This window comes from Mustela putorius, unplaced genomic scaffold (genome assembly GCF_011764305.1).
Source record: "Mustela putorius furo isolate JIRA1106 unplaced genomic scaffold, ASM1176430v1.1 tig00000139_pilon_pilon_pilon, whole genome shotgun sequence".
In the NCBI taxonomy this organism is placed as follows: Eukaryota; Metazoa; Chordata; class Mammalia; order Carnivora; family Mustelidae; genus Mustela; species Mustela putorius.
The window spans coordinates 5,592,269-5,617,696 of NW_025421293.1; the positions used below are offsets into that span (position 1 = coordinate 5,592,269).

The 25,428-nt window shown below is 59.5% G+C and overlaps 1 protein-coding gene and 1 long non-coding RNA gene across 2 annotated transcripts in view; one reads left to right on the plus strand and one right to left on the minus strand.

Annotated features, from left to right (window-relative positions):
- The first annotated feature begins 176 nt into the window (after positions 1-176).
- LOC101686021 lies at positions 177-4,904 on the plus strand. The gene is made up of 3 exons (XR_200117.3): positions 177-486; positions 1,268-1,450; positions 4,245-4,904. It is a non-coding gene; the product is annotated as an uncharacterized LOC101686021 (long non-coding RNA).
- Positions 4,905-8,311: 3,407 nt separating this feature from the next.
- ELN (elastin) overlaps positions 8,312-25,428 on the minus strand; it is a 30,445-nt gene continuing 13,328 nt past the window's right edge. Inside the window, exons 11-37 of the mRNA XM_004761675.3 lie at positions 25,059-25,130; positions 24,714-24,743; positions 24,129-24,200; positions 23,519-23,560; positions 23,081-23,140; positions 22,745-22,792; positions 21,317-21,406; positions 21,179-21,232; positions 20,476-20,652; positions 19,503-19,556; positions 18,836-18,952; positions 18,540-18,590; positions 18,071-18,157; positions 17,169-17,225; positions 16,203-16,298; positions 16,050-16,109; positions 15,510-15,614; positions 14,796-14,834; positions 13,341-13,394; positions 13,183-13,242; positions 12,871-12,948; positions 12,236-12,274; positions 11,991-12,044; positions 11,555-11,599; positions 11,114-11,143; positions 10,500-10,550; positions 8,312-9,329 (exon numbers count right to left, since the gene is read on the minus strand). Of these exons, the coding sequence (XP_004761732.2) occupies positions 9,286-9,329; positions 10,500-10,550; positions 11,114-11,143; positions 11,555-11,599; positions 11,991-12,044; positions 12,236-12,274; positions 12,871-12,948; positions 13,183-13,242; positions 13,341-13,394; positions 14,796-14,834; positions 15,510-15,614; positions 16,050-16,109; positions 16,203-16,298; positions 17,169-17,225; positions 18,071-18,157; positions 18,540-18,590; positions 18,836-18,952; positions 19,503-19,556; positions 20,476-20,652; positions 21,179-21,232; positions 21,317-21,406; positions 22,745-22,792; positions 23,081-23,140; positions 23,519-23,560; positions 24,129-24,200; positions 24,714-24,743; positions 25,059-25,130 (1,766 nt within the window). The 3' untranslated portion in view covers positions 8,312-9,285. The remainder of the gene's footprint in view (positions 9,330-10,499; positions 10,551-11,113; positions 11,144-11,554; positions 11,600-11,990; positions 12,045-12,235; positions 12,275-12,870; positions 12,949-13,182; positions 13,243-13,340; positions 13,395-14,795; positions 14,835-15,509; positions 15,615-16,049; positions 16,110-16,202; positions 16,299-17,168; positions 17,226-18,070; positions 18,158-18,539; positions 18,591-18,835; positions 18,953-19,502; positions 19,557-20,475; positions 20,653-21,178; positions 21,233-21,316; positions 21,407-22,744; positions 22,793-23,080; positions 23,141-23,518; positions 23,561-24,128; positions 24,201-24,713; positions 24,744-25,058; positions 25,131-25,428) is intronic.

Below are 25,428 nucleotides of genomic sequence, written 5' to 3' on the forward strand. Positions count from 1 at the left end.
GCCGCCTCTCGGACACCGGCTCGGGCACCGGCTCCGCGCCGCGGCGGCCTGGGGACCGAGCGGAGGGGCGGGCCGGGGCGGGGCCTGGAGCTGCGGCACGGGGGCGGGGCGGGGCGCGGGCGAGCGGCCGAACTGCCCTGCGCGGCCCCGCCCCGCGCCCCCGGCGGCGCCCCGCCCCGCCCTTTCATTCATCTCCGCCGGAGCGCCAAGTCCCCGCTGGGCGCCGCGAGGCGGGGCCTCGTAAGCGCAAAACTGCGGCCTCGGAGGGGAAGCGTGCTCGGGTGCGGGTGCGGCAGCCTAGGAGGATGCGGAGGCCCGGACGGGGGGGCCTCAGTTTCCCCGCGGGGGGCCCCTGTGACTTAAGTCAGCTGATGACCAGGAGCCCAGACCGGCGCTGGAGGAGGCGGTGTGGACCCTGAGGAAGGACCGTGGTGGCCGCCTTGAGGAGGGGCGCCTCTCACGTCCTCTCCCTCTCTGACCCCTGCGGTGAGGTCAGGCCCCGGCGGGGGGAAGGCCATGGCCCACGTCTCAGGCCCTCACCGGCTAGGCAGGGAGCTGAAGGAGGACGCTCTGGGGAGGAGTGGACCCCTGGGGGGCAGTGACAGATGTGCTCAGGGGTCTGCTCTCCCCAGTGTTGCAGACTTGGAGCTCCAGCCCTGCCCAGGGTGCAGGAGGAGGCACAGCTTTGAAATGGCCAGAGGAATTGCGCTGTCCCCAAAGCACGGGTCCCCGGGCTAGCACTGAAGAGATGAACCATTCTGCCTGGAAGTGAAGAATCCTAGAATGCTGGACCTGGGGAGGAGTGACCCTTTCTCCCTTTAGACTCCTCCCCCACTTCTTTCCCTTGCAGAGAAGTGGTGAGCAGAGAGGCTGAGCACCGTGCCCAGGGGCGCCCAGTGAACAAGAATTATCTAGAGCTGCCCCCACTTGGGTTCTACATAATCACAAGTGTGTAGGCTCCTCTAGCCAGGGCCAGCAGCCAGTGCTGGCTAGGCAGGGGCCCTCAGCCCTGGATGCAAAAAACAGTTACCTGGGGGAGGGAAGAGAATATTAGAATTTTAATTTCTGATAAGAAAGAAGCTGGGCTTTAAAAATACTTAATATTTATATTGGTGTCGGTGCCCTTGCTCTGTCTTGGTCAGATGGCTTCCCGAGCGGGCCATTGTGCGGGCTGGAGGGGGGCACAGAGTGGACCTGGAGGGACCCTGCGCCTGTGCCGACTTAGCTGGGCGATTTTGTCAAGTTTTAACAAAACTAACCTTCACAGAACGGACCTGTGGCTGCCAAAGATTCCTGAAAAGAAATCCGAAATGGAAGACAATGCTGGTCCTGTAAGACCAACAAAAAAGACGGAGCATCTGTCCCTGGTAGGAACTGCTTGTCAGCCCCCGCTCCCAGCAGAACCAGGGACTGGATCCTCAGATCGGACATGTTCAGTCGCTTGTATAAGGTATTACGTCTTTTTTTTTTAGGACAAAAAAATGAGTTTTGTATTTTTAAATAATACTATCGTTCAAGTACTGTTTTTCATCTTTGGAGGACTCTTTGTGAACTCCGTTTTTGCGCGGTGATGGGATGACCGTGTTTTATTCGTGTGGTCGAGTACGTCTGTGACTTACAAGTGAGAAAGAGTACGTGTGTGGGGTGGGGAGCAAATTGAGAGCCCCGGCTTGGGTCCATTAAGTTTTAGGAGTCTGTTTGCCATATATATGACGTTTGCTCAAAAATATCTTACTGGGGCGCCTGGGTGGCTCAGTGGGTTAAGCCGCTGCCTTCGGCTCAGGTCATGATCTCAGTGTCCTGGGATCGAGTCCCGCATCGGGCTCTCTGCTCAGCAGGGAGCCTGCTTCCCTTCCTCTCTCTCTGCCTGCCTTTCTGCCTACTTGTGATCTCTCTCTGTCAAATAAATAAATAAAATCTTAAAAAAAAAAAAATCTTACTGATGGGAAGGGCACCTGGGTGGCTCAGTGGGTTAAAGCCTCTGCCTTTGGCTCAGGTCATGATCTCAGGGTCCTGGGATCGAGCCCCGCATCAGGCCCTCTGCTCAGCAGTGAGCCTGCTCCCCGCCACCACCCCCCCTGCCTCTGCCTACTTGTGATCTCTGTCTCTGTCAAATACATAAATAAAAATCTTTTAAAAACTAAAAAAAAAATATTTTACTGATGGGGTTCACGATAAAAATTTTCGTGATGGGTCAAGAGCCCTGGGGGAAAAGGCTCATTTACTCCAGGTCACTGAATTGGATTTGTCCAAACTTGCTAAGTTGGTGTCTGGCGAGAAACACAAGCTTGTGACAAGCAAGAAGCTCCGTGGGGGATAAGGACGCTGTCACAGGATGAGCCCAAGACTGTCACCCAGGCAGGGGCCTACGCCTGAGCTGTCCTAGCCTTGGGACAAAAAGAGTTGGCACCACAGGATCCCTGTGGTCAGACGCAGTCTGCCCCCTTCTCGCCCACTCTGGGTGACCTCACCCAGACACGTCGCTTGGTGACTCGCCTGCCCCGTCTTTGAACTGCGAGACCTGAGCACCCAAATGTCTCCTCGGCGCCTCCACTTGGATGGCACATGGGCACCTCACGCTTAATGTGTCCAGGCCAGAGCTCTTCATGGGTGCCCGGGGCTGCCGTTCGCAGCGGTTCCTCATTTCTGTCGATGACATACCATCCTCTCGTGGTTCAGGCCCAAACTTGCCGGTGGCCTTGACTTCTCTCATTCTCTGCCTCTGCCCCTTGTGTCTGTTCCGTGGGCACATTCTGCTGCCTTTCTGCACAGCATATATTCAGAATTCCACCACTTCTCCCTCCTCCCTGGTCTAGCCGGGTGCACCGGGCAGTAATCCCGGGTCACGTCCTCCTAATGACCTTCGGAGCTTCTGAACACATGGGTCAAAGCGTGACATTTTCTTGCTTTTAAACCCAAAGCCCTACTTCGATCTTTACAGGACTTAGCCCCTGGCTAGTTCTTTGCTTTTATTTCTTCTCTCTTTGCTCACTTTTGTTAACCATCGTGGGCCTCCTCTGCTGTTCCAACGTCCCAAGCCTGTGCTCATCACTGGCTCTTTGACTGGAGGTCGGGTGTCCTCACCCATCCCAATGACTTAACATTCTCCGTCACTCCCTATCTCCTTCCCCGGCTTTTATTTCTTTCTAATTAAAAAAAAATTTTTTTAAGTTTATTTATTTATTTTTAAAAGATTTTATTTATTTGAGAGAGAGAGAGAGACAGAGAGAGCAGGAGTGAAAGGGAGAGGGAGAAGCAGACTCCCTGCTGAGCAGGGAGCCCTCTGTGGGCCTTGATCCCAGGACCCTGAGATCACGACCCGAGCCGAAGGCAAATGCTTAACTGAGTGAGCCACCCAGGCGTCCCCCAAAGTCTATTTATCTATTTTTTTAGTAATCTCTACTCCCAGCGTTGAACGTGAACTCACAACTCTTCCCACTAAGCCAACCAGGTGCCCCTATCCTGGCTTTTAATCCTGGTGGAGCTGATTTCCCTGACATTGGAGGGAATCTTTTTTTTTTTTTTTTATAAAGATTTTATTTATTTATTTGACAGAGAGAGATCACAAGTAGGCAGAGAGGCAGGCAGAGAGAGAGAGAAGGAAGCAGGCTCCCTGCTGAGCAGAGAGCCCGATGCGGGACTCGATCCCAGGACCCTGAGATCATGACCTCAGCCGAAGGCAGCGGCTTAACCCACTGAGCCACCCAGGCGCCCCTGGAGGGAATCTTTTATCGACTGTTTTCTGGGGGCTGCTCTAGAAAATTACCACAAACTCGGTTTAAGTGAGTGTGTGTGTGGGGTGGGGGGGCAAATCAAGAAACTACAGAAATTAATTCGCTCCCTGTTCTGGAGACCAGAAGTCTGAAATCAGTTTGAGCCCAAGTCAAAGGAAAGCGCCTTCTGGAAACTCTAGAGGAGAATCAGTGCCTTTCCTCTTCAAGCTTCTTCTTTTTTTTTTTTTCTTTTTCTTATTTCAAAGATTTTATTTATTTATTTGACACAGAGGGAGAGATGATCACAAGTAGACAGAGAGGTAGGCAGAAAGAGAGAGGGGGAAGCAGGTTCCCCACTGAGCAGAGAGCCCGATGCGGGACTTGATCTCAGGACCCCGAGACCACGACCTGAGCCGAAGGCAGAGGCCCAATCCTCTGAGCCACCCAGGTACCCCTAAGCTTCTCCTTTTTAAAACTGCACTTAAAAGCACATAATATAAATTTACCATCTTAATCATTTTTTCTATTAAGTAGGCTCCACGCCTAGCACAGAGCTCCAGCACGGGACCCGAACTCATGACCCTGAGATCACGACCTGAGCCAAGATCAAGAACCCGACACCCAACCAAGAGAGCCACCCAGGAACCCCCAACCTTAAACCCCCTTTTTTTGTTTTTGAGACAGATCAAGAGAGTGCTAGCTCGCACGTGCACGTGACCAGGGGAGAGGGGAAGAGAGAGAGAGAAACTTAAACAGGCTCCACGCCCAGTGTGGAGGCTGATGTGGGGCTCGATCCCAGGACCCCAAGATGGTGACCTGAGCTGAAATCAAGAGTCAGGTGCTTCACTGACTGGGTCCCCTCTCCCCGGGGTGCCCCTGTTTGTTAAGCTTCGAATTTTGTTCTGTTCCTGATCTTGTTGAGTTGCATATCCGTGTCCTCTCATGGTTCCCCGGGCTTCTCGGAGACAATTACTTTGCATTCTCTGCCAGGGCGCTCAAGGCTCTACATTTCTTCGGAGCTGGTCACTGGAGTTTCATTAGTTCCCTTTGGCACTGTTGTGTTTACCTGATTCTTGGTGATGTGTGGAGCCTTGCGTGGGTGTGCGGGCCCTGAAGGATGCACCTTCAGACTCAATTTTTTTTTTTAAGATTTTATTTAGGGGCGCTTGGGTGGCTCAGTGTGTTAGAGCCTCTGCCTTCGGCTCAGGTCATGATCTCAGGGTCCCGGGATGGAGCCCCGCATCGGGCTCTCTGCTCAGCGGGGAGCCTGCTTCCCCCCTCCTCTCTCTCTGCCTGCCTCTCTGCCTACTTGTGATTTCTGTCTGTCAAATAAATAAATAAAATCTTTAAAAAAAAATTTATTTACAGGCTTTGCAGACTCATTTTAATAGCTCAAGACCTTCCCCTGCCCGTTCCCTGGATTTATGGGCCTGTCTTGGGGATTGTGTTATAGTGGGGCTGGAGCTGGGCTCATCTGTTGGGCCCACAGAGGGGTCCAAGGTTGGCTGGCCAGGCACCAAGTGGTGGGCGGGGCTTCTGCTGGGTCCCTGAATGTGCTTCCCTTGTGATGCTGGCTGGTCCTTGGGTGGGCAGGCCTGCTTCCAGGCCATGGTACAGTGGGGCTGGAGCCAAGTCGGGGCCGTTTTAGGGACTGTAGTCAGGTCTGAGGCCAGCAGGGCTGTTTACTGGGGGCCGGATAGGACCTGCTGCTCCTGGATCTCATAGTGGTGGCCGGTGGCGGGGGCGGCGGGAGCCAGAATCATGGTCTGCCTTCAGCTTGGGTCATGATCCCAGGGTCCCGGGATGGAGCCCCTCATCAGGTTCCCTGCTCAGCAGGGAGTCTGCTTCTCCCTCTGCCTCTGCCACTCCCCCTGCTTGTGCTCTCATTGTCTCTCGCAAAAATAAGTAAATAAAATCTTTAAAAAAAAAAAGAAATTTACCAGAGAAGCCATCTGGTCCGGGCTTTTCTTTGTTGGGAGATTTTTTTTTTTTTTTTGGTTGGGAGAATTTTGGTTATTGATTCAATCTCCTTGTTAGTCATCTTTTCAGATTTTCTGTTTCTTCACGATTCAGTCTCGCTCTGTTGCGTGTTTCTAGGAGTGTATCCATTTCTTCTGGGTTGTCCCAATTTGTTGGCATACAGTCTGTCCCGATGGTTACGAGGATACTTGCCGGTGGCATTTAGGGCCAACCGGGAAAATCTCCCGCATCCCACGAGCCTTCGCTGAATCACACCTGCGAAGACTGCTTTCCCACGTAAGGTAACTGTCAGGGCTGACTTACAGCTCTGCAAACTTCGCATGTTGAAGTCCTCCCCCCCAGTACCTCGGATCGTGACTGCGTTTGGAGAGAGAGCCTTTAACGAGACAATTAGGTTAAAATGAGGTCATCGGAATGGGCTCTGGTCCAGCCTGACTTAAAAGAACCGAGGAGATTAGGAACAGATACGGATCGGAGGCCACCGTGGGGAGACACAGGGGGAACAGGCCGAGGAGGGGGGTCTCTGAAGAAACCAAGCCTGTCCATACCTTGATCTTGGAGTTCTGGTCTCCAGAACTGTGAGAAAATGGATTTCCGTTGTTGAAGACCCTCGGTCTGGGGTGCTTGGCTGTGGCCCCCTGAGCAGATGAACACAGTAATATTCACAGGGTAGGGGAGCCGGTGTCTTTGAGGCTCTCATCAGCCCAACACAGTCACGGGCCATCTTTCTACCAGAGCGTATAACCGAGGAAAGCCGAGGCGTGTAAGGATTTTTGTTCTTCAGACAGTGTTTAAGCCTCAGGGGAATTTATAGTCTGGGATGGAGCGCGGATGGATGAGGGACAAAGAGGGGAGACTGTCCCGTGTCACGTGGTGGTGGGCGCTCTGGAGAGAAAGCAGGCGGGGACAGGTGAGGGAGGAGGGGACAGTTTGTCATCTGAGACAGGGAGGCTGAGAAGGTGACATTGGAGTCACTGGAGGCAGCCGGGGAGCCAAGCACGTTGCTAGGCAGAGGGAAGGGCGCTCCAGGCAGGGGGAGACGGCAGATGCTGACCCGTAGGGGGGAGGCCTCCTCCCTGCCAGGCAAAGCGAGAGGGCCTGGCCTGGCAGAGGGCTGGGGAGCGGGCGGCGTGCTCAGAACAGCTGGTGCGACTCAGGTGGGGGCTCCGAGGCTGCGGGAAGGCCTCTGGCTCTGGCCCTGATGCCTTGACTTGAGTTGACTTGGGTTTGGAAGGGTTTGTTTTGGCTGCTACGTGGAGAGATGGCTAAGGAGGAGCCCCCGGGAGAAATGGCTTTTTCCGCTCCGCTGTGCTTTGGGATTTGCTCCCAGAGCATCAGCCCGCCTGCTTCTCTTTCCATCCCAGCCCCTCCTGGCACCGCGTGGGTCTTTGCAGGCAAAGGCACAGATACCCACACTCCCAACCAACAGCTCCCTCTGCAGCCTGCTGCGTTAGGGGGGCTCCCACGGGGGCCATCGGGTTGGCTCTCCAGAGGTCGGTCGGATGCAGGCGTGACGCCACATGGGCCCTGGAAGTGGAATTGGTGGTTGGGGGAGGGGAGTCTAGAATCTGGCCCCCAGGGCGCCCTCTGAAGGGGGAGTCGTGGGGGTGCCTGGGTGGCTCAGTGGGTTAAAGCCGCTGCCTTCGGCTCAGGTCCTGATCCCTGGGTCCTGGGATCGAGCCCCGCATCGGGCTCTCTGCTCAGCTGGGAGCCTGCTTTCCTGCTTCTCTCTCTCTGCCTCTCTGCCTACTTGTGATTTCTCTCTCTGTCAAATGAATAAATAAAATCTTTAAAAAATAAAAATAAAGGGGAGTCGTGGGCTCCAGGTGAGCCTGGGCTCAGGCCCCGTGGATTTCTGGCCCCGAGGGGAGGGGAAGGGGCTTGGGAAGGAGGGCCTCCGAGGCTCCCAAAAGAACCGAAGCAGGGCCGGGTAGGTGAACAGTGCTTCCTTCCCGGGGATGTCTCACAGGGAGGTCTTCTGGTTCGCTTCAGTGGGGCCATTTCTCCCCTCTGCACGTGGCTGTGCACCAAGGCCAAGGGTTTGGTCTGGTCCACCCCTTCAGCTCTGCGGTCAGCATCTGGAGACCACCTGCCAGGCTCTGTGCTCAAGGTCTAGGGCCCAAGGGCTAGGTCTGGGGAAGGCGTGGCTGGCTGGGAGACCCACTTGGATGGGTTTGGCCCTGCCAAGGGGCTTTCCTTGGTAAAGGGCAAGCAGAACTTGGGGGAGGGGTTGGTACACCCAGGGGCCGGAATCGGAGGGCAGGTGATTTTGATAAATAGCCCCCCCCCCCCCCCCCCGTCCCTGCAAATACACCTTGACGAACAGAAGTTCCCATTCCCACCCCGGGGCAGATGAGAGAGGACAAAGTAGACCACAACAGTTTCCTTCTGAAGGTTTTCATTTATTAGTCTTTTCTCAAGCAGTTAATTCTCTTTTCGTATTTCAAAGAAAAAAAATATGTATTTCATCCAGAGTTATACCAAAGTGATTAAAATTAATCTTCTACTGGGGAATATAGCTCCCCAGATCAGAAGAAAAAAAAATTTTTTTTTTTTTTTCAATTAACCACGAAAATAAAACCAGGAGAACATCAACAATCAAAAATCATCCCCAAGTATCCAGGACAAAAAATAAAATATTTATTGATCTATCACAGCGAGACACAAAGAGACGGGCTCCCAAAACAAGGGTCCGAGGGAGGGACGGGGGATACAGTACTGCATGGGGGGGACCCAGGTCGGGGAGGAGATTCCTGCCGCCCCAACTGGCATGCTCCTCGAACCCTGGGTACTCAGGCCCCATCGTAGGGGTGTGTGGAGGGGGGTGGAGGAGGGGCACAGGCCGTCTGGACTGGTTAAACAGGCTGATGGTGGGGGCCCCCCAGCCAGGTAGCGGTGCTGGGCGGTCAGCTGGGGACCAGGACGGATGGACGGATGGACAGATGGCTGGATGAATTCCACAAGAGCAAGAGGGTTGTTCCCAATGTTGGGGGGGGTGTCTTTTCATCCGCAGGTGTCCCAGACTTGGGGAGTAAGTCAGGGACTGGGGGCTGAGAGGTGGTATGACCGAATCCAGCTTGAGCCTTTAGGTGCTTGGGTACCAACTGGACCACAGCCGGGGTGGGGGATGGGGGTTCCTGATGGGCAGGGGGGAGGTGGGACTGCCCAGGGAGTGTCTGCACCATCTTCAGAGGAGCCCCAGGGAGGGGGTTCCCAAGGGGCTGCCCTTCCCTCCTCCCTCCCCCCAGGAAGATGAGAGCACCAGCGCGTAGCACCAAGTTCCCCTGGAGATGGAGAGTGTATGGAGGGGGAGCTCCTGGGTAGGAAGGGGTGGGGGCAGGGGGCTAAGCCCACCCACCCCTGGCCTCTGAAGTCGGGGGAGGGGGGGCTCCTGGGTCCCGCTTGGCCACCACTCTTGTTTCCTCGCTTTGTGGATTTCCAAGGCCACCCAGCCTGGCCTGTCCCCCTCCTGGGGTGGGGACTGGGGAGGGGCGACGGGGGGGCAGGGGGAAGGGGTCATAAGGGGTTTACATTCTCCACCAAGCAGTAGCACCAACGTTGATGAGGTCGTGAGTCAGGGGTCCTGGGACGCTCACTTTCTCTTCCGGCCACAGGATTTCCCCAGGCAGGCCCCAGCTGGGCGAGAAGAGGCACCCATGACGGTCTGACCCCTCCCAGGGTCTGCTCAAGCCCCTGCCCAACTCAGACCAGCTCCAGACTCTTCTTGGACCCACATCAACGCGGTGGGGAACAAAGGCCCCGAAGCCATGAGAAGCCTGGCCACAACCTCCTGCCCAGCTCTGAGCCATCGCGCTGCCCTAATTCCTAATCAGGCAGGGGGGTGGGAGCAGGGCCCACGGGATGGTGGTAATCAAGGCTCAGGGAGGGGAAGGGGCCTGGCTCGGACAAGGTCTCTATATTCTGAGTCCACTGCGTTTGGGAAGCCTTCAGCAAGCACCCTGATTGGCAAGCCTTGTTCTAAGCCGTCAGGGCACCGCTGTAGGACCTGGAGTCCTTCGGCGCCTGATGGAACCAATGCAGCTGCTTACCGCCACCTGGTGGCAGTGAGCCGCCGAGTGGGGCCGGGACAGGCTTCTCCCAGTGAAGGGGTTCCGGGGGGGAGAGGGGGCTGGAAACTGGTGGGATTGGGCCACAGGCAACAAGCCATGCCCCGACGGAGAGGTGCGTATCCCGGAGAGGGTCAGGCTGCCCTTGCCTCTGCCTCTCCTGAGCAGACCAGGAGGGAGCTGGGCCTCTTTGGGTCTCCTTTGAGCACTGTGGGGAGGTTCCTTGGGGGGTGGTGACCATTACCTGCCCCCCACCAATTCCCAGAGGCACGTCTGCATCTTGGAGCCAGGGTGGGGCTCTGTCTGGGCCTGGGGTGGCTTCTGCCCACACTGCCTGGCTGGGGGCACCTTGGGTCCCCACCCACCCCTGAAATCCCCTGACTGTAGGGGTCCGTGGTCCCCTGAACCCTCTCTCTCTTCTGTTCCTCCCTTCTCTTTCCCTTGGCTCCTCCTGGTGGGGGTGGGGTGAGCTGCCCGGGATGGAGAAACTGCCCGGGCTGGCGCAGGGCGAGCCAGGAGGGTCCCAGGCCCACTAGTAGCTCTGGGTGTCTGTGTCAGAGGTAGACACAGGAATGGGAATGAGGCCTCCGGCTGCTCCCCGACCTCCCCACTCCCTCCCCGCTAGGCCTAGTCCAAATGTCGCTCCTCTCTCCCAGGCTGATGGACCCCCCCCAGCCCTCTGTCTCTGTCTGACCCCCTCCCTGCACTGCCCTCTCCCAGGGGCTGGGTCTCTACTCACCTTGGTATCCCAGGGCTCCCAGGGCCCCTCCATAGGGCTTGGGAGGTTTGCCTGTGGAGGTAAGGGTAGGGGTTGGGAAGGGGGCCGGGCTTTGCTGCGTCTCCCCGAACCCCCACCATGTACCGGGCCTCCAGCCGTCACAGAAGGTTCTGAACACCTTCCTGCCCGCAGCCTGGCCTTCGGTCTCACCCAGCTGGAACAATGCTGTGCTCCTTGTGGAGGGTATCCTGCCCGTGGAGGTCTGAGCAGCTAGGAGGGCTCCCCCCCGCCCCCCAGCCAGACCCTGGACCATACAAACTGCCCCACCTAATATGCCTGAGGCTTTGGCCTCCCTGGTCACCTTACGTATTTCCTTTCCTTTTCTGTGGGGCCCTCAGGCTCTCCAGTTACACCAGAGACCTGGCCGGCCCAGGTCTCTGTCTCCTGGTGTCCCATCACATGCTGGGCTGGGAGCCCCAGGAATGGGCTCCTTGTCCCCAGCCCTATATCCCATGGCTGCATTTCCTTGACATCAGAGAGCCAGCCCCGGGGGGCCGTGGCCACGGTCACAGCTGCCACAGTAGCCCCTAACCCCTCCCATCCCCCCATGAAAATAGCTCAGTGCTCTGACTCACCACCAATGCCCAGGCCCCCAGCTGCGCCACCTGCGGGACAAGGAGAGGGGCTGTGAGTGAGTCTGCTCTGGGGAGCCCGCCCAGCCTCCCCAGGGGGCCCCCCTCCCCACCCTGGGGGCAGCCGAGTTCTGGGCCTGGGTGTCAGGAGCCCTGGGCTCGGCCTCACTCCTTGCATGACCCTGGGCGAGCCCCTGGCACTGTCTGAGTCTCAGGCTGCCGCATCTGGAGCGTGGAGCTTTGGAAAAGCTGATGCTCCCTGGCTTTGCAGGGGAGCGGGAGGGGAAGGAGGGGAGACCCAGCTTGTGTAAGGGAGGTCATGGGCCAACACCCGCCCCCCGCCCCCGCTCCCCGGGGCCTGACTCTGATCTCAGATGAAGCAGGGGTTGGGGAGGACGGGGCTGCAGCCCGGGGGCGGGTGGGGGACAGGGAGCCCGGGTGTACCTGGGAAAATAGGGGACAGTCCGAAGCCGGGTCTTGCTGCAACTCCTGCGGGAGGAGCTCGGGGTTGGCGTGGGGCAGGCCCTGCTTCCCTCCCCTGGCCTCCTGCCCAGGACCACCTCCTCCCTGCCACGTGCGCCTGGCTGGCAGATCAGCTTTCCTTACAAGCCTTGTGTCTGCCTGGCATCCTGGTGGGGGGGGGGCGCCCATATCCCCAGCTCATCAGCCAGGTGTCTGTCGCCCACGGTGTGCCCGCTGGCCTGAGGTCTGCTGCGCCTTTCCTGGGGCACAATGGTCCCTTTTCTGGACTGTCCCTTCCGCCCTCTCGCTCGTGTCCTTGTGCTGGCTATGGTTCCAGGAGCCTACCCCCCCTGCTAGCCAGACGGGCCTCCTCCAGACCCGGGCAGAGCAGAGGTTCTTGAAGAGAGGTGGCCCCTACCTCCAACTTGGAATGGCCTGGTGGCTCCCAGGACACCTCCAAGGCCAGCGGCACCTGAGAAGAGGGTGGACGGGGGCTCGGACGAGGCACAGCTGAAGGGGCCCTGAGCATCCCCCTCTGGTTCTGGGGACAGGGACGTCCTGCACAGGCCTTCAGGGCTCCTGTGAGCAGGACTGAGTGGGACCTGGGGCGCGGACGGGCAGAAGCAGCTGCCTGGGCAGAGGGAGGCCGCGGAGGAAACTCACCATATTTGGCTGCTTTAGCAGCTGCGGCTGGGGACACACCTGGGGAGACACGGGGCAGAGGGCTCAGGAACTGCTCCCCGCTCCCAGAGCCACGTCCCCTCCTGGCCTGCTCACCCACTCGTCACCTGCCACCGTCCCTCATCTACCCGTCACCCCCCCCACACCCAGTGCGCACTTTAGTGAGTTCTTCCCCCGTGTCCAGTCTGGAGCACGGGGATGAGATTTGGGCCAATTTAGGCAGGGGGGACACCATGACAACCCACCAAAGAGTGACACGTCAACACGAGCGCCCCCCGCCCCAGGCGGTGGCAGAGACTTCGAGGAAACACATTTCCCTGCTGGATTTGCTGTTCTCCTCCGGAAAATGGGCACAGCCACCATCATCCCAATGAACTCCCGCTTAAAGCAGGTGGGTGGGCTGAGGCAGGAGACAGACAGGAGGGGGCGCGCGGCTGCACCAGGTGGCCCCAGCGGCCGCTTGCGGAAAGTCCTTCAAAGGCTGGGGCTGGTGTGGCAGGTAGGAAGAAATCTCAGTCTCTCTCTCTCTCTCTCTCTCTCTCTCTCTCACACACACACACACACACACACACACACACGTGCCCCCTGCACCCTCTGATTCCATAGCAGTTCCTCACCTCCAAAGCCCCCAACCCCTGGGATGGCTCCTCCGGCTCCGAGCCCCCCGGCTCCCAGGGCTCCGGCTCCCCCGAGGCCTGTGGAGAGAGCTGTGTGTTAAACTAGGGGTGGGAATGGCAGGTCTGCCTGTCAGACGGTTGGGGGCTCCTCCCGGGACCCAGGTAGAACCTGAGCTCCCAGGGCCTAGTGGGGCCAGGGTGTGGCCTGAGTTCTGGGGAGATGATACCCCTGAGGGCACCAGGCACGGTCAGAAGCCCCCCTCCCCAACGAAGCCCAAGGGGCTGGGCGGCCGCACCCCAACCAGTGCTCACCATACTGGGCGGCTTTGGCGGCAGCTTTGGCAGCAGCGGCTGAGGCCGCAGGTCCGACTCCTGGGGACACAGAAGGAGCTCAGGGTTGGGGGGGGGAAGGGGACTCTCTACTGGTCTGTCTTCCTCCCTGCCCAGCCTGTCCTGGGCTTTCGACTCACCTGCCACACCGCCTGGGACACCTGCTCCTCCGAGAGCCCCGGCCCCTCCAGCTCCTGCGGAGAGAAAGTGGGAAGTTGGTACCCCAATTTCTTTAGGATGGGGGCTCCCTGGCCCAGCGACGCTAGGCAAGCAGACAGGTGGCCAAAGCCATGTGACCCAGTGGGAAGGGGCATAGGACAGACACTTGGGTCTGAGTCCCAGCTCTGTCCTGCCCAACTGGGCAAGGCCTGCCCCCCCGCCCCCGAGCCTTGGCCTGCCCATTTCTTCTCCTTCCCAGCCAGTTAGTGCTGGGACCCACTGGCGGCCACGAGCTGCTGAGGGGTGAAGCTAGTCTCAGGTTCTGACAGCCCTGTGTTCGAATTCTGCTTTCTCCTCTCCTAGCTGTCACCTCTCTGAGCCGCAGAGCTGGAGGTCCTTGCTCTGCTCCTGCTGCGGGAATCTAGGGGAGCCAAGGGAGACCCCCCACACCCAGTGCACACACTCTGAGTTCTGAACCACCTCCTAGGGCTGAGCTGCCGGGTGTGGTCACGGCTAACACCTGATGCAACGTTCACCGGTCTCTGTGCTTTGCACAGAGTTGCCTGCTTCTCATTCGCTACAGCAGGGAAGGGAGGGACCCTTAGCATCCCCATTTTGCAGATGAGAAAATTGAGGCACACCAGAGGTTAAGCAATGTCCTCGCGTTTCCACCGGCAACATGTGGCTTGGGAGCCGGTGCTCTCAACTGCTTTGTTTCCCTGGCAACGTCTGTTAGACTCAGACAAGCCAGCCGCCGGCCGGGAACAGAAGAGGGGCCTATGGGTCACCAGGCCCGTGGGGGGTGGGGGCTGAGGAAGCCGGGATTTTCCGAGGTGGAAACTGGCCCCAAGCGGGCTTGCCAGGGCTGGTTGGCGGTTCCCTGGCAGGGGTCCTGGGCCGGCTTCTCGGAGGCCAGGAATGCTGGGGCCACAGACAGCGTGGGTCTGGCTGTCCAGGCGGGGCTTGCCACGTCCTCCGGGCTCGCTGCTGAAGGTCCCAGCTGCCGGAGGCTTGCTGCTGTGCTAACAGCAAGGCGGGCGGGAGGCCGAGGGCCTAGGCGAGGTGTCCCAGCTCTGCTGGGGAGGCAGGCCTGGGCCCTGGCCCCTGGTCTTGGGTCCCATGAAACTGTCAGGGGCCAGGAGGGCCTTAGGGACCACGGTCCTCCTCAAGGAGCTGCCACCATGGGTGTTGGAAATGTGAGGGGCATTTTGAGTTGTCCCAGAGCTGGGGGCATGATAGGTATTTAGCGGGCAGGAACCAGGTCTACTAAACCATCATTAATGTGTCCTAGAAACTGCCTTTCCCTACCCTGACCCTCCTAGCCCTGTGCTGTGGGCTCTGGGCACTGGGCCGCAGCCCCACGGAGGGGAGATGGGTTGGTCAGGGCCAGGGCGGGCAGCAAGCAAACCACAGGGCCCGTTGGGGAGTGCACTCACCGTATTTGGCTGCTTTAGCTGCAGCCAGGGTTCCAGGGACTGGGGGAAAAGAGACAAAAGGAAAAGGGAGCCGGTCAGCAGCCGAGATCTGGGCCTGGGCGTTCTGCCTCCTCTAGGGAGCCCTCCCTGACTTCCTCAGCCTTCCTCGCTCCTCTCAAGGCTCTGAAACCGTGGCGCCCCAGCCAGGAGCTCACCGTGCCAGGTAGAGAGCTCTGGTATCTAACAGCCTGGTCTGGGGCTGGTTGAAGGCTGAACCATGTCTCCTCCTTCTGTCCGCCCTTTCCTTCTCCTCCAGGCACAGTGCGATCTGCCTGAGGCTGGATGCGGAGCAGGCAGGAGGTGAAGACCCGGAGGTCCTAGTGGCCCCCTTACCATAGCATGCTCCTGGAGGGCAGCCAGACCGGCCCCCTCAGGCCCACTGACCCCACGGACCTCCACCCTCCTTTCTGGGGTAGTGGGTTACTTTTCTGTTTGGAACCCTTGTCACTCGTCTAACTGAGTGGGCAGAAACTCTGCAATCTAGCGGCCTGGGGCCCCCTTTGCCCAGCCTGCCACCCGTCTGTTACCCGGTCATCTCTGATGGCTCAGGAGAACCTAGTGGGGGATTCACTACAAGGCCCCGGGTGAGGCTGCTTGGGATGTGCGGGCAGGAACAGGGGTCCCCCTCCTCTGAGCTCAGGGGGCAGTTTCTGCCTAGGCTCAAAGGCTCCTCACCTGCACCAGCTCCAAACCCGGGAACACCAGCACCAACTCCGAATCCGGGAACGCCGGCTCCAACCCCAAAGCCAGGAACGCCGGCAGGAAGTCCGGCTGCAGCCCCTGGGGGACATGGGCAGTGGTGGAGGGGGCCCAGCAGTCAGGGAGCATGCGCAGGGAGCATGGCGAGTCCTGCCTGGGGAGCTGAGTCAGCCCCCCGCGGGGCGACCCAGACACAAGTAGGGGCCTCCTGCCACTGATCCTGCCCTCTATAGCGCCACCAAGAATGGTCTTCCTAAAACGCCCACTGACTACCAGGTCCAGCCCCTCCCAGGCTGGCATTCTAGGCTACACAGTGGTTGTGGACACCCCATGTGTCACACTGGAGGACAGGGACGGAACTCGGAGGTCGCCTGGTTAGAGTGGGACCCAGGACTTGAACCCAGGTCTCCCTCGTGCCCCATCTGTGCTTCTGAGCCCTCTGGTGGCTGGTCTGGGACCCGATGAGGCTGTGTATCGTGGAGGGTGGGGAGGGCGCCCCTCAGGCTCGGTACTCACGGTACTGGGCTTTGGCGGCTGCCTTAGCAGCGGCTTTGGCTGCAGCGGGGGTCCCTGCTCCTGCAGGGAGAGGGAGGGAGGGAGTTCAGGGTCAGGGACAGCACCCAGGGAGGATTTGGAGGCCCCTCAGGCCCGCTCACTCGGGCAGCTCACCTGCAACACCGCCGGGGCCAATACCAATGCCGGGACCGACGCCGGGTCCCACGCCGGGACCCACACCAGGATCCACGCCGACCCCGGGGCCTAGCCCTGCAAGAGTAAGAAGAGATCGTTCATAACCAGGTCATGACCAAGGACGGAAACCGACAGAAAGAGCCGCAGGCTCTTGTCCCAGCCCGGACAAGTGATGTGTGACGGCCACATTACTTTCCCTCCGGGGGCCTCAGCGGCCTCATCCCTGCAAGGAGGCACATACAGGACCAGGAGCTCTTAACCTCTGGGGGACAAGGACCCCTTGGGGGCTTCTGAGGGTGGCGGAGGCAGTTACACAGTAAAGGGAGCTCCGCGAGGCGGGTAGACCCGTGTTCAAAGCTCAGCTTAGCTGCCATTGAGCCGAGCAAATGTGGGGCATGACTCAAGCTCCCAGACTCTCAGTTTGCACATCTGGAAAATGGGACTGGGGGTACCAACTCCATAGCATGTGTGTAAGGGTTGCCTCTGCACAGAGTAGCTTGGCCAAAAAGGGGTCATTTGCCATACATGAGTTTGGGGGTCAGCAGACCAGCAGTCAAGGTGTTCTCTGGCCTAGACAGTGCTAGACTTTGTGATCAGAACCTTGATGTCTGCAGGTTCCTAAGGCTAAGGCACAGGGATCCCCCCACCTGCCACTTTCTGGCCCAGAGGCTGGCGTATGGTGGGAATCTGTAAAGTGGAGCTGCTGTGGCTTGCTATATTAAGGAAGGTGTGGGTGCCTGGGGTTGCCAGGGTGGGTTTTGGAGGTAGCAAGAGATGGAGAGAGCTTCAGCAGGGGGCAAGAGGTCCTCCAGGAGGCTGGGAGTCCGGGGAGCCCAGCCTGAGGTCCAGAGGCAGGCAGGCCCCAGCCAGATCTGGGCTGGAGCTGGGGGCAAGGCTCCAGAATGGGGGCTGGGGGTGGAATCGGGGGGTTGGGGGGACACTTACCAAACTGGGCGGCTTTGGCGGCGGCTTTGGCAGCTGCCGCGGCTGGGGTCCCTGCTCCTAGAGAGATGAAGAGTAGGGGTCAGGGGACAGTCCCCGACACCCCGCTCCACATCGCCTTCCCCGTCCCCTATTCTGGAAAGATCCCCTGTAGGGAAGTGTCCCCTGCCCTAGAAGACCCTCCCCACGCTGTCTCCTTCGACTGTAGACAGAGAGGGAAGCACAGCCAGCCAGCCTGGCGGCCAGAGCTGCCCTGAAGCTGGCCCCCCAGCCAACCTGGGCACTGTGACGTTGGGCTCTGGCTGTGGCAGAGGGGAGCCCAGCGCTGATGGGGAGAAGCCCAGACCCTCTCCCTAAGCCTCTAGAAGTCTTGTGCAGCTTTCTGTGAAACGTTGTGTTTGTTAAAAAAAAAAAAAAATCCTAAGACTGCTTGTATCCCAAACTGGAGGAAATGGTTCGTTTTGGTGGTGGTGGGGAACCTCAAAAGGAACATTTTTCTCCCAGGAAGAAGGCATGCCGAAGAGACATCGGGTGGGGACAAACAGGGGGTCTGTAACTTATCTCTGCGTGACTTTCTCTCTTCCCTTTGGCCTCTGACTGGTGGGGGAGAATGAACCCAGGAGAGCCAAAGGGTGGCCCAGGCAGGCCCTCCCACCTGGTCTGGGACCAGAAAGGCCACACTGGAGTAAAGGAGTTTCACCGCCGAGCTGGATGCCGGCTGGCTCCTGAGCCTCCCCAGCAAGCTAGGCTCCCTTGGACGGTCTTCGTTCCCAGCAGGGGAGTTTGCTCGCTCTCCTCCCCATTCTCTTGTCAAGTCTGCAGAAGGATGCACTTGACCTGGGCAACGCCAGGGATCCTTCCACGAGACGAGACAAACCCGTCTCGGGGTTGGCGACGCCGCTCACCTGGCACCCCTCCCGTGCCTGGGACACCTGCCACTCCGTCTCCGACCCCCGGCACCAGCCCTCCCAAGGCTCCGGCGCCTCCAGCACCTGGAGGAAAGAGGGACATCAGTTCTGTCCCTAGAATCGCGGGCTCCTCCGCGAAGGGCGGAGGCGGTGCGGGGAACAGAAGGTCGGCGAGGACTTGCTGGTTGGGGCTGGGGGTGATGAGCAGGACCCCAGTAATTGCAGTGCCGGGTGACTGAAGAGAGCAGAAGGGTTCAGAGTGGCTTTGGAAGATGGAGCCAGGGACCCCCGACCTTGACCCGGACAGAGAGGGAAGCAAAGGCCCGAGGGCAAGGTGGCTTTGTCCTCACGCTGGCGCTGGCGGAGGGCTCTGAGCTTGGGGCCTGGGCCCCCTGGGGGAGCAGGGCTGGGGAGGAGCAGAGGTCACTGGCCTTGGCGTGGGGACAGACAGGGCTGGGGCACTTACCATACTTGGCTGCCTTGGCCGCGGCTGCCTGGGCAGCTGCTGCTGCTTGAGCTGCAGATGTTGGGGGAAGCAGAGAGAGAGCGAGCCCTTCAGAAACCCCCCTGGATCTCTGGGGAGGGGAGGGCTGGGCTTACAGAGCTCTTACCCAAAGGTGCTGGAGCCCCTCCCTGCGCCCCCCCCCCCAGCTCCTCCCTGAGCGCTCTGAACCCCAGCCTGTGCTCCCCTGCACCCTTCCCCCCATAGCCCTACAAAAGAAAAGCCTTCTCCCAGTGTCTCCATGGGGAATTCAGGCTTACGGGTAAGCGGGGCTCCAGGAACCCCTCCGGCTCCAGCTCCTACACCGTAACCAGGAAAGCCCCCAGCACCAACCCCGAAAGTGGGAATGCCTCCAACTCCCACTCCGGCTCTGGCCCCTGCAGGGGGGAGAGAATCAGGTGGAAAGGCATCTCAGTAAGAGGGGCTGGGGAGGGGTCGGGGTGGGGCGTGGGGGGATGCCGGTCAGCTGGAAAAGAGGAGGCAGGTCTCCCCCAAGTCTGGTTCGTGAAGGACCAGAAACCATAGAACACAGGCGCCCCTGAAGGGAGTCTTTACTGACACCCCCCCCCACCCCAGCGCTCTCCAACCCCTCTCTTCTCTGAGCACTTGGGGAAGGGCCCCATCGTTGGCCTTGGAGAGACTGTGGGAAGGTCCCATATCCTTAAGCAGGCTTAGGCTCCTCTGAGAGGGCCCCGATTAGGGCAGGGAGGGTCAGGGACGCTGTCTCCACTGGGAATGCCGGACTGGGACTCTCCCATTACTCAGCCCTGTGGCCTCATGGTAGGAGACACCCGGAGGAGATATTGTATGGGGGCCCACCAGTTCCAGGTCCCAGCTCAGCCAGTGACTTGCTGTGTGACCCTGACCAAGTCACTCCCCTTCTCTGGCCAGAACAGGATGGGGCAGAGCTATCAGCACAGGACTCACCGTATTTGGCTGCTTTGGCGGCTGCTTTAGCGGCTGCAGCTGGTGACACAGCCCCTGGAGAGACCAAGGGGGACACAGATGACACAAGGGCCTACCTGTCCATTCACCAACGCATATCCCCCTCGACTCATCCGTCCATCTGCCTACTTAACCATCCATTCATCTACCCATTGATTTACCCATTTGGTCTGTCCCTTTGTTTGTCTATCCTTGGACTTCGATCCACCCACTCAACCAACGTAAGTGTCTGTCCATCCACGCACCCACTCACCCATCCAATTCGCCACTCCTCTGCCTACCTATCCATTCATCTAGATATCCAATGGTTCATTTTGCATTTGCCTTCTGCACACCCATCTGCTCATTTACTCATCTACCCCTGGGCTTTTCCTTCCATCATCCACCCCTCCACCCACACATTCATCTACCCATCCGTCATTCTCACCACTTATCTAGTGCCCTACCTGCCTTTCCATCTGTCTGTCCATCTCTGCATTCATCTCTCCACGTCTCTCCTTCTAGTTGTCTTTTCATTTACACACTCCCCCATCCAGCAGCTTGTCTACTCATCTACATGGCCATTCACAGACATACTCAGTTGTCCATCTCACCATCATCCATCCATCCATCCATCCAAACATCCATCCATCCGTCCATCCATCCATCCATCCATCCATCTCGCTATCATCCATCCATCCATCCGTCCACCCACCATTACTGAGCACCTATTCAGCTAAGAGCTGGGACTACACACTGATAGCCAAAAGATGAATTAGAAAACTCGACACTGGCAGGGACTAGTCAGGAGATCGTTATAGCCCAAGGAAGAGAAGACGAGGCATGGCTGAGGATGTGAAGAGAAGAGGATAGTTGGGTGAGGTATTAGGGGACAATCCAAAAGTCATATCAAGGGTTTCAATAGTTCTCTCTTACATGTGTGTGCCCACGCGTGCACACGCACAGCCCAGCTCACCTGGTACACCCACACCTGGGACTCCAACACCTGGGACTCCAACACCTGGAACTCCAACACCTGGAACTCCAACACCAGGGACCCCAACACCAGGGACCCCAACACCTGGGACTCCGACTCCTGGGACGCCTACTTGGCCAAAGCCTGGCCCACCGGGCACCACGCCTCCAGCAGCTCCTGTGGAAGGAGAGGGTTATTCTCCTGGTCTGGACCCTGGGAGAACCTCAGAGGGCCTCCAAGGGCACAGCTCTGGGAGCTGTGGGAGTGGCAGGTCCCAGGGAAGGATCCCACCCATCCGAGAGGTAGGGAGGTCTGCTGGAACCTGCCCGGAGCTCTGAGGGTTTGGATCTGAGCATGGGAAGACCAACATCTAGGTCTAAAGCAAAGTCCAGTCTCTCCACTGGGCCCCCAGGCAGTGGGTGCAGCGGCGGTGGGGTTAGGGTAGGAGGGGAGAAGCCAGGTGCTCCATGGGACATCCCCACCCCCGAGCTGGGCCAATCCGTGGAGAACAACGGTCTTCCAGAAAGAGTGGCCAGTATGGGCAAAGGCAGGGAGGTAGGAACATTGCATGTTTGGGGAGATGGGGATAGAGGCTGCCAGAGATGGACAGAGGCCCAGCCTTGTAGGACTTGGCTGTCCAAGGCCCCTGTGGTTGGCGGCTGAGGGCACGGGGTCTGGGCTGGCCATCCCACGGGGCACTCACCGTACTTAGCTGCTTTCGCGGCGGCCTTGGCTGCAGCAGCTGGAGTCCCCACCCCTGGAGAGACAGGCGCAGAGGGTGAGACCCTTTTCCTGGGGCCCTCTCCAAAACGCCCCCAGCCCCGGCTGGACAGATGCCCACCTGCGATGCCTCCGATCCCAGGAATTGCGCCGGGCCCACCGGGAATGCCGCCGCCTCCAACACCAGGGAGAACCCCGGCTCCTCCGGCACCTGGTAGGAAGGGGGCCGTGAACATGTGGCTCCCAGGGCCCTTCCGGAGGCCGTGCAGGAAGGCGGCTTGGATGCTGGGATTGTAACCAGCACAATCTCCTCTGGGAATGCGGCCCAGGCATCTCCGGCTGGGCCTGCTTGAGGAGGCCCCCACCCCACTGTTCCTTGACTCACCCCCAAAGTGTCCATTTCAACACGCTCATTAAGGGACTCGTATGTTTTCAGACAAATCCCATTCTAATCACTGCCACATACTGAGAAACCACAAGCGGCCGCTCCCCGGGCCAGAGGGGCCCCTGTAGGAATGTTCAAGGCTTCCCCTCCCTGTGTTCCGAACACTCGGCCAAGTTTGTAATCCGCCAGGCAGCGCCTGGCTGCCTGGCTCTGGCAGCCCCTTGTCACCCCACTCTCCTGGTCCCACATTCCAGCCATCCCCTCCAGCCTTGGGGGCCTAGAGGGAGGGCCTGCAGGGCCTGCACGGAGCGGGCCTCCAGCTTGCTGATCTCCCTTCACTTTTGCCTCCTTGGGCAGGTGGGGAGACGTCCTTTGTCCCATCAGGGTACAGGAGGGGCTCTCCTGGGACTGGAGGGGAAGGCAAGGCTCTCAAACCCAGTAATGTGATTCTGAACTGGGGGGTGACCTGGGGGGGGCATGGATGCTCACTCTGCCCACCACACAGGCATGGGGAAGGCCACGCCACGTCTGCCAAGGGGTCGTGGGCTTGAGGAGCGGGATAGAAGTTTTGTAATACACGCGACATTGATACTGAACAATTACATGGTTTAAATACTCATAGGTACCACCTAGAATTATCCTTCTAACCACCACAGTACCCATTCCCCTCTGCCTGGACTTCTCCTTCCTAGTTTAACCACTTGGCAAACTCCAGAATCAAATGTCATCTTCTCTGAGAAACCGTCTTGATTTCCCCCATGTAGAAATAATGTCTCCCTTTTCTCGACTCCCACCACAGTGCCTGCCTTTTCTAGCAGAGCTCTTATTTGACCCTGGTCTCTGAAATGGATGGACTGATGGATGGATGGATGGACGGATGGATGGACGGACGGATGGATGGATGGATGGACGGACGGACGGATGATGGACGGGCAGATGGATGAGGATGGATAGGGATGGTTGGAGAGAAGGATGGAAGATAGAGTGAATAGATGGACAGATGGAGGAGTGGGTAGTATTGAAAGCATTAGATAAGTGGGGGTGGCAAAGGGCTGCCTTGGTTAGTTCTCCACAGGGCAGGCTCTCAGTGATAACCGGGAAGGAGAGGCTGGGGGCTGGGGGCGGGGCTGGCAGGTGCACTCACTCACTCACTCACTCACTCACCGAACTTTGCTGCTTTAGCTGCTGCCGCTGCAGCCTGGGAGCCAACTCCTAGGGCAGGGGAAGGAGAGAGACGCTGAAAACTGTGTTCATGCACTTCCAGGGCCCACCTGCTCCAGCCCCACGAGAGCCGACCCTTTCGCAAAAGATGCTGGGTGAGGGGCTTCCTAGCAACAGAGCGGAGGGAGCTGCCCTCGCCCAAGATCGTCCTCCAGACTGAGGTCTGGATGCAAGGTGGGCTGGCCTGCATCCTAGAGAGACCCTGGCCAGCCCCCCGGGGCTCTGGAGCCTGGGAGATTGGTGCCCCTTGGGCTGAGAGTTGGCTGAGGGTGTCCTTACCTGTCCCCGTCGGGTACCCAGCCTTGCCTGCAGCACCAGCCACTCCTCCCGGCCCGTAGCCTGCGAAATAGAAGAGTCTCAGTGGGCCGCTGGGCCGACCTCACTGTGGCTGTCCACCCCCAGCCCCCCGGCCCCCTGGCCCTGCCCTTCAGGGGTCAGGCTGCCCAGAGTCTCTACCCTTTCACTCCCAGCCAGCGTGAAAACAAACACAAATGGGTGTGGGGTACTTGTTCCCAGTTTACAGATGAAGAAACTGGTTTGCCCAAGGCCTGGGACTAAATGTGAGGGCCAGGGTCGAGAACCAGGCTGTCTGAGTCCAAGTTCTATGGGATCCCCTTTCCAGCCTCCACCCCATCCCCGGCTGGGTGCTCCCGTTGCCAGGCCACTGCCGCTGGAAAGAGCTAGAAAAGCCCATCCCCTCGTGGGGTGCTCACTCACCAAAGGGCAGTTTCCCAGTGCTGTAGGGCAGTCCATAGCCACCTGAAGAGAGGGCAGGGCGGCCTCAGGGGCTGCTCTGCTCCTTGGCAAGAGACAGCCCTATTCTGGGTAGGCGGCCCTGCCTCCCAGGTACTGAGGCCTGAGAACCTTCCCAAGCCGCTCTCAGAGGCTCTCAGGAGGGCAGAGGCCCTGGGTGGAGGAGGGAGAGAGCACCCCTGCTCCAGGGGCTGAGGGCAAGCCCCTCTCCCTACAAATCCACGACCTGCCATGGCCCTAGAATCCGAGTCTCTTTCTTATCAGCCTCCCGACGGACGGGAACTGGTGGCAGGGGCAGGGGGCTGACATCAGAGGGGTCTTGCCATCAACATCTGTGGTTTCCCACTGGGGCTACGGATCTCTGCAATTGTGCATGTGGAGGAGGCCGGCTCCTGCAGGATGGCCTCCCTTGCTGGCGACCGGATGTGGGCGTCCATACTCAGGTGTCTTACCCACCCCCTTCCCCTCCGCCTCACAGAGACACGAGTGGGTGACCAAGGTGTCCCCCCACACGTTGGATTCTCAGCAGGGAAGCCCGGGGAGTGGTGCGTCCCGAGGCCTCCTTCTGACTCACCTGGCAGCTTGGGTGCCTTGATGGGGTACCCCAGTGGGACGCCAGGCTGCTGGCCCCCAAAGGGTCCGACTCCTGTGGGAACAAGGAAAGCGAGCTCAGGTCCCGGCCGAGGGGGCCAGCAGCCCCGCGGGGCTCGTCGGCCTCACGATCCACGTCCCGCGCCGAGGGAGCTCCGGAACCTAGCCTGTCTTCCTGCCTCTTTGTCACCGGTCAGCCTGGCCCTCCTCAGTGCCCTAGGTCACTCCCCCCCCCCCCCCCGCCCTGGGGCTCGGCCACCGTCCGGGCCTGCAGCTCTCACGGCATCTGGCACAGACGGGTGGGATTTCTGGGCTCATTTGGCTGCGGCACAGACGGAGGGGTTGGGGTTGGGGAAGCGCCTGTGATGGAGGCTACATCGTGCTGAAGCCAGTCCAAGGCCTGGGGCGGGTAGGCATGAGGGAAGCCGGGAGGCCTTGCTGGGATGTCGGGTGCCCAGCCCCTCCCAGGGCAAGGGACCCTCCCTGCCTGGCTGGCTACTCTATGGGCCTGCCCACCCGCCAGAGGTGGGAGGGGATGTTGGGGGGGGGACATCCCACTCTGCCTCACCTGGGATTCCAGCAAAAGCTCCGCCTCCACCTGCAGGGACAGGAGCCATCAGCTCAGCCCCACCCCCACGGGCCCCTGGCGCCAAGGGACCCATAAATGGCAGCTGTTGGGGGGCAGGCCGACGGGAGCATGGCCCCATCTGCCTGGACCTCCCGGCTTACACTGGGGGTTTCTGAGAGGGGTGCTGCCCATCTCGGCCGGCTACACCCGGGCTGGAGCCCCAGAGGCACACACCCGGAGGGCCCTGAGCCCCGAGTCCCCATCCCCACCCCCACCCAGGGCCACAGGGGGCCTGCAGGAGTGTGGAGATTCCCGCCCTGGGCTCCCAGCCCGCTGGCCGCGTACCTGGGGCCTTGGCCTTGACTCCAGTTCCAGTGGGAACCCCAGGGAGCACCCCGACACCCGGGAACCGAGCTCCTGTGGAGCAAAGCAGGGAACTGGCAGTGACGTGTGGGAAGACAGGCCTTGCGGGTCCCCAACCTGCCCCGGGGTCGCCGAGCTGAGCTTCTGTACTGACTATCAGCCAGGGGCACGGCTCACGGGGTGGGGGTGGGGGGCCGTGTGGCCGTGGGTCCCTGTCTGACCCAAGGTCAGAAGCCCTGAGTTTTAATCCCACGTCCTCGCCACTCGAGCCTGTGCCTCAGTTGGCCTTCTCGCTAAACTGGAGGTAATTTGTAACCACGTTGCTCACCGGCTCACCGTCCCCGGAGAAGGC